Source organism: Cryptomeria japonica, chromosome 8 (genome assembly GCF_030272615.1).
Source record: "Cryptomeria japonica chromosome 8, Sugi_1.0, whole genome shotgun sequence".
Lineage (NCBI taxonomy): Eukaryota > Viridiplantae > Streptophyta > Pinopsida > Cupressales > Cupressaceae > Cryptomeria > Cryptomeria japonica.
The window spans coordinates 726,548,445-726,556,344 of NC_081412.1; the positions used below are offsets into that span (position 1 = coordinate 726,548,445).

Consider the following 7,900-nt stretch of genomic DNA (forward strand, 5'->3'; position numbering starts at 1 on the left):
AGTAAGTATGAAAAATTTAATGATGGTAAGGTGTATTTGGGTGATAACTCCTTTCTTGATATTGTTGGTCGTGAAAGTGTTCATGTTAAATTTTTTGATGGTAGAACTAGAAGATTTGATGGTGTCTTGCATATCCCGGGACTAGCAAGAAATTTATTATCTGTTAGCAAACTAATAGATGCGGGTGTGCATGTACAGTTTTCTGAAGCAGGTGTGAAAATGGTAAGAGGTGCTATGGTGATAGAAAGAGGAAGCAAAATGGGTACATTGTACTAGCTTGATGCGTGCATAGTTGAGTGCAATAGCACTTCTGATAAGACTGTGATGAAAACTATGTTGGAAAAGGAGAGGGTGTCTCTTTCAGCAGATGGTCATGGTTTTTGGGTACCCAAGGGTGCTCTATCTACCAAATCAAAGTTGCCTGTAGAGAAGACCATGTTGTGGCACCAGAGACTCGGTCACATAGGTGAGAAGGGTCTATGAACTTTGAAAAATAAGAACCTTTTTAATGGGTTGAATGATTGCAATCTTGAATTTGATTTTTGTGAGCATTGTATTTATAGAAAACAAAACCACATTCAGTTTTACTCCAGTTCTTATAAGTCTTCAAGTGTTTTGGATCTAATCCATTCAGATGTATTTGGTCTAGTTGATGTTTCTTCTATTGGTAAATCAATTTATTATGCTTCTTTCATTAATGATTTCAATAGAAGAACATGGGTTTATTTTCTTAAGAGTAAAGCTGAAGTTTTCAGTCGTTTCAAAGAATTTAAAGCAATGGTTGAGTTGCAGAAAGGGAAAGAAGATAAAATGTTTAAGGACAGATAGTGGGGGTGAATATTGCTCCAATGATTTTGACACATTTTGTAAAGATTGTGGTATTAAGAGACAGAAGACAACTCCGTATTCTCCACAATAGAATGGAGTTGCAGAAAGAATGAACAGGACCCTGATGGAGAAGGTTAGGAGTATGTTAAGTGGTGCTGATCTAGAACAAAAGTTCTAGGCTGAAACTGTAGCCACTGCCTGCTACCTGATAAAAAGGTCTCCTACATTAGGTCTTGTTGATAAAATGCCAATGGAAGCATGGTTGGGCCACAAGCCTTCACTTATTCATTTGAGAGTTTTTGGTTGTGAGGCATATGCTCACGTGCCAGAGGAGAAGCAGACAAAATTGGATAACAAAGTTGTTAAATGTATATTCATTGGATATAGTTATAGTGTGAAAGGATACAAGCTTTGGGATCCTGTTGCACAAAAGGTATTTTATTTCAGAAGTGTTATTTTTTAGAGAAATTAAGTCTTCTTCTGTTACAATGCAGCCAGAACAAAAGGAAGAAAAGAAAGATGTGATTCAACTGCCTACTACACTTGAAAAAGTTGAATTGAGGCCCTTAGAAAGACAGGAAGTTGATGAGAGCTCTATGAGTTCTGAATCATCAGAGGAAGAAGAAGAACCTGAACCTAAACTTGTTTGAAGGTCTACTAGACAAAGAAAACCACTTGAAAGGTATGGATATTCTTCTGATGATTGGAGATGCATATTTTCTTTTAATGCTAATATTGATGAACCGAAATCTATAGAAGAAGCTCTTGGTATGAATGATTCAGAGTCCTGGAAAATTGTCATGGATGAAGAGATGGCAGCTCTTAAGAAGAATGACACATGGGACCTTGTACCATTGCCTGAAGGATGAAAGTCTGTTGGTTGCAAATGGGTGTTCAAAAAGAAGATAGGTTCAGGCAGGATTGAGAAGTACAAAGCACGTTTGGTTGCAAAAGGTTACTCCCAGATTGAGGGAGTAGATTATGGTAAGATTTTTTCTCCTGTAGCCAAAATAACATCCATTCATTTCTTGCTTTCTATTGCAGCAGCTTATGATCTAGAGGTCGAACAAATGGATGTAAAAACTGCTTTCCTTCATGGAGATTTGGAGGAAGAAATTTATATGACATAGCCAGAGCACTATATGGTAAAAGGTAAAAGTAATTTGGTCTGTAAGTTGAAGAAATCCTTGTATGGTTTAAAACAAAGTCCTAGGATGTGGTACCAGAAGTTTGATACATATGTATTGAGTTTGGGGTTTGTGCGGTCTAAATCTGATCACTGTATATATTTCAAATCTGATGGTGATCGTTTCCTGGTTATTGTCTTGTATGTTGATGACATGTTGTTTATTGGGAAAGGAAAAGGTTTGATTGCAAAATTAAAATCTCTACTCTTGGCAAAATTTGATATGAAAGATCTTGGTGCAGCAAGACACATTCTGGGAATGGAGATTGTAAGAGATAGACAAAACAAAAATCTTTGGCTAGGGCAGAGTAAGTATGTTGGTACTATTCTAAGAAGATTTAATATGCAAGATTATAGACCATTGAGTGTTCCTGTTACAATGGGAACAAAGCTTTCTAGTTCACAGTGTCCTACATCCCCATTGGAGATAGAAGAGACGAGTCGAGGACCATACCAAAGTGTTGTTGGAAGTTTGATGTATGCTATGGTTTGTACAAGACCAGATATTGCCCAAGCAATGGGAGTACTTTCCCGTTACATGTCTAATCCAGGAAGAGCACATTGGGATGCAGTAAAAAGAGTTTTTAGATTCTTGCAGGGTACCTTAGAGTACTCTATATATTTTCATGGAATAGGAAATGAGCATTACTTGGATATTAGAGGCAATGTGGATTCAGACTGCATTGGTGATGTTGATAGAAGAAGATCCACCAGTGCATGTGTTTACATTATTTGGTGGTGCAATCAGTTGGATGAGTAAGCGACAAGTTGTGGTCGCTTTGTCCATGATGGAGGCAAAGTATATGGCAGCAACTCATGCCTGCAAAGAATCCATTTGGCTTAAGAGATTGTGTTCAGATATAAATTTTAAACAGGGTGCAGTGACAATTTATAGTGACAATCAGAGTGCAATCTGCCTAGCGAAGAACCTAACTTTTCATGTCAGGACCAAACACATTGATGTACAATATCATTTTGTGAGAGATATGGTTGAGGATGGCAGGGTGAAGCTAGAGAAGGTAGAAACTTTGGTGAATGTTGTTGATTCATTAACTAAGCTCGTGAGCATAGAGAAGTTCATATGGTGTTCGGAGTCTATGGGCCTCTTGGCCCCTAACTGTTGAGTCCACGGTAATATGGATCCCTTAACTCTTGCAAGGTATTCGAAAAGTGGGAGAATGTTGAGATACATGTGTCTCAACCTTGCATTTTTTCAGTAAATAGTTCCAAATGTAGTTGGGAGGTTTCCCATGTGTCGTTGCTTTGGAAAAAGGTATTTGAGTTGTCAAAAGATGCCTTGTCCATAGTATAATATAGAAGGGCCATTTTTAGAGATTATATGACACATTTCATGTTAGTTATGAGGGTCAAAAATAGGGGATAAGAGTTTGGACGTGAGTAACTACTTTTAACCTGGTTTTCCTATCTTGGAAAAACAAATGTCAAGGGTGGGCAACACGTGTCATGGAGGTTTTGCCCATGGTATTGTAAAACCACAAATGGTTTCCAAGTTGTAAAATTTCTATATAATGAGGGCTTGGGGAGGAGTTTGTATGATGGAGTTTGGTTTGCAAGGCTGGATGCTAGAAGGATGCTAGTGAAGTCTCTCCGAGCTTGAGTTGAGGTGATGCTCTTGTAAGAACTTGCATTGCAAGTGTATTGTAATCTCTTGTTGATTTGTTAATATACTATGCAAGTTTTAGAGTGTGGGGTTTTTCACTCGTATGGGTTTTCCCCACGATAATCATTGTGTTATGCGTTTATTGTTTTATTTCTACTCTATTTGCTTCTTGTGACCTCTGTGATAGTTAAGTTGAAATTTGCATAATCGTCCTCTCAAGATTAGCGTAGGAAGCGTTTCCGCACACCTTTGCTTCCTTACATTAGAGACATGGAATTCACTCACCAGAACTTTGACAATTCCTATTGGGAGAAGATCTCTCCCTCCGTTGGTGCAGCTTTTGATTCTTTTTAGATCAGCAGGGCTCCACGGAAAAAGGAGGACAAAGGAAAGGACAAAGAAAAAGCTACTGAGGAGGATGATGAAGACCAAGTAGGAGGAAATGAAAAGAAGCAACAATCTGAAGATGATGAAGATTAATATGTGCCATCTTATGTATTATCTGAAAAGAAGATATATGATGGTATATGATGATAGAAGTTTTTTTTAAGACTTATTTATCAATTTCATCTGTGATGAGTAATTTAAATTAAACAGTTTATAAATAGATGTCTTTTATGATAATGGAATTTTCCTTGAAAACTTGTATATCAATTTCACCTATCCATGAATGATCCAAATAAAACAGTTTAGTAACTTTTACATAGCTTTTCTTTGAATGCATTCAAATATTTCCGACTCTCTAGCTCTCCAAAATATTATTTTACCCAACTAAATACCCCGAGTCAACCTAAGAATACCTGAATGCCAGAGCAATTGAAGCTATTTTATTTTGCAAATGGTAGGACTGTTAGGAGTGAAGTCTATGACTGTCATTCCTATGGCTTGGGAAGGCTGTGTTAACCCAAGGGTTGAAACCCAAAAGCAAGCACAAGATTGTCTTCTTCCGATGGGTATCACCTCAGAAAATGTGGCTGCTCATTATGGAGTTTCACATCAGGAGGAGTGCAAGGCAGTTGTAGGAAAGTTCAAAGATAAAATCATCTCTGTTGAAACTAAGCTCGTTGATCCTAAAACTGGAGACGAGATGCCTGTGACAATATCCGTTGATGATAGTTTTCGTCCCAATACATCTTTATCTGATCAAGCAAAGCTCAGACCTGTATTCAAGAGGTTGGTAAAATATTGGAATTTTTCTATAAAACTTGCATATCACCAATCTATGAATGATTCAAATAAAACAATTTACAAATAGATACTTTTATAATAATGATTTTTTTTTATATCAATTTTATTTGTTGATGATCCATATAACATTATCATAAAAGATGTCTATTTATAAACCATTTTATTTGGATCACTCGTTGACAGATGAAATTGAGAGAAGAGCTTTAAGGTAAGCATATTAGGGAAAATGGTTTGTTAGCTGTAATTACAGCTAACAAATCATTTTCCCAATTAATTACAGCTAACAAACCATTTTCCCTAATATGCTTACCTTAAAAAGCTCTTCTTTCAATTTCATTTGTATATATATACAGCTAACATTTTCATTAAAATGCTCACCTCAATACCTCCTTTACCAAGTTCCTATGTATATATATACAACTAACAATTCATTTCCCCTAAAATGTTTACCTTAAAAACTCCTCTATTTCCTCTGTCAATGAGGGATCCAAATGAAATAGTTTATAAATGGACATATTTTATGATAATGGAGTTTTCCTTAAAAGATTGTATATTGATTTCAATAATGTCTAAATTAAACAGTTTCTAAATATTTTTATCATAATGAAGTTTTGATTTAAAAACATTTGTATCAATTTCATCTATAATAAGTAATCTAAATTAAAAAATTTATAAATAAACATCTTTTATAATAACGATATTTTGATTGATTCCATTAAAACAATTTGTACAAAAGTTTTTCTTAAAAACTCATTACTTGTAGATGAGTGATCCAAATAATACCGTTTGTAAATAGATGTTTTAATAATGATAATAGAGTTTTCCTCTAACATTTCAATGTTTGTAAATAGATGTTTTAATAATGATAATAGAGTTTTCCTCTAACATTTCAATGACTTTTGCATTTCTTTTCTTTCAATGTAGACAAATGTTTCCAGCTCTCTAGCTCTCCAAAATATTATTTTACCCAACTAAATACCCCCGAGTCAATCTAAGAATACCTGAATCCCAGAGGAGCAATTGCAGCTATCTTCTTTTCATTACAAGATGACATCCGCAGCCCATGTTGGGTCTAATCTCAATGCTATGGAGAAACTCATGTCCAATGGACTCAATCATCTTCATGTTCAGGATAAGCATGTCTTTCCTCTGGGTGATCGTCCCGACATGTCCCAAGTCTGTCATTCTTATACATTTCCAGTCATAGACCTCATAGATTTGGATGGGCTTCATAGAATAAAGGTAGTCAATGACATTAGGCGAGCTTGCGAGGAGGATGGATTCTTCCAGGTAAACATCGACCATTGTTTTCTTCTTTCTCTTTTATCTGAGTATGGCCTAAATTTCATATGGATCATTCAGATCATTAACCATGGAGTGCCAGAAACTGTGATGAAAAGCATGATGGAAATTGCCAAAGAGTTTTTTGAAATGCCTGTAGAAGACAGGGTTTGTCTCTATTCAGAAGACCCACAGCAGGCTGTCAGGGTTTCTACAAGCTTTAATGGCACCGAAGATGAATTCTTTGAGTGGAAGGATTATCTAAGACACCCCTGTCATCCGCTGGAGGAAATTATCAATTCATGGCCTCAAAAGCCTGCACTTTACAGGTAGTGACAAAAAACCTAAAGAAAAATTTAAAAAACAGAGTTCTTCACAGTAATTCACCAATAAGTGTGTATGACCCCTTTTTTTTCTCGTTTCACCTTTTTGAAACAGAGAGGTTGCAGAGAAGTATTGCAAGGAGATAAGAGTATTGGTTCTAAGGCTTCTGGCTGCAATTTCTGAAGCTCTTGGACAAGATTCTGATTATTTGAATGCAATCTTTGGAAAGCATAGCCAGACACTGCACGTAAATTACTATCCTGCATGCCCAAATCCAGATCTTACTTTTGGCGTAGCCCCTCATTCAGATGCACAAGGCATTACTGTTCTGATGCAAGGAGATGTGAGTGGCCTGCAAGTCCTGAAAGATGGGAAATGGGTTGCAGTAGAACCAATATCCAATGCCTTTGTGGTGAATGTAGCTGATCAAATTCAGGTTTAATGTAATATAAATGTTATTCACCGTATACATGCTTCTCCTGTTCAAAACTTATTTTGGGAGGACTGAAATTTGAAATGTTTTTGTGTGTTTTATTAGGTTGTAAGCAATGGCAGATTCAAAAGCGCCAAGCATAGGGCCATAACCAATACAACCACTGCACGTATATCTATTCCCACCTTCTATGGGCCTTCGTTGCATACCTTCATTGCTCCTGCAGCATCCATGGTGGATAAGGAGCATCCAGCTCTATACAGAGGAAATAAATTTGAAGAATACATGAGAGCATCCTGGAGCAAAGGTGTGAAAGTCGAGCATTTTGGATCGCTTCAAAATCGAAATCAGTCTGTAATGAACCTTTGCTGTACCTACCTTGCTTTTCTGATAATTAGGGACTGATCTATCCGCTGAAGGTTGGATTTAGGGCCACAAAAAGAAATTACGGTTTCTTGTAACATTTAGATATTTTATTTTATATGTCAGCAGTAATATTAGATCGCTGGTATAATTATTGCAGCACAAAATACATACACGACCCATTCTAGATTTTGAGGATTTTCCAGGTTGGCTGGGCTACCCATCCAAACCCATCCCATCTCTTAGGGCTAATAGGGCCACCTAAGGATGGGCAGCATACCCCTGGCTTGCACTCATTATCTTGAATGTACTAACAAACAGAGGATGAAGATAACAAATGCATACATAAAACATAGATTCATGACTATATTAGTTAGTTAACATTTATCCATTATATATAAATTTGTAGGGATTAATTCATTATATTTGTGCCTAGTTGCAGAAACATGACTATCATTAATTAGTATTCCTTTTCTCTACATATTAGTTGTGTCTGAGAATGAATGAATTATTTTTATTCTTTTATCTGTCACTAAAGTGTATTTTAATGCATCATTCTAAACCTGATATTGCAGGTTACCTATCTAGTGTGAAGATTAAGTTCGTTGTGTCTGAGAATGAATAAATTATTTTTATTCTTTTATCTATCACTAAATTGTATTTTAATGCAGCATTC

At 36.2% G+C, this 7,900-nt stretch overlaps 1 protein-coding gene across 1 annotated transcript; it reads left to right on the forward strand.

Moving 5' to 3' along the window:
- Positions 1–5,685: 5,685 nt before the first annotated feature.
- LOC131046813 (protein DMR6-LIKE OXYGENASE 1) lies at positions 5,686–7,678 on the forward strand. The gene is made up of 4 exons (XM_059209809.1): positions 5,686–6,113; positions 6,186–6,433; positions 6,543–6,864; positions 6,967–7,678. The coding sequence occupies exons 1-4, from the start codon at positions 5,871–5,873 to the stop codon at positions 7,264–7,266; spliced, it is 1,113 nt and encodes a 370-aa protein (XP_059065792.1). The 5' UTR covers positions 5,686–5,870; the 3' UTR covers positions 7,267–7,678.
- Positions 7,679–7,900: the final 222 nt, after the last annotated feature.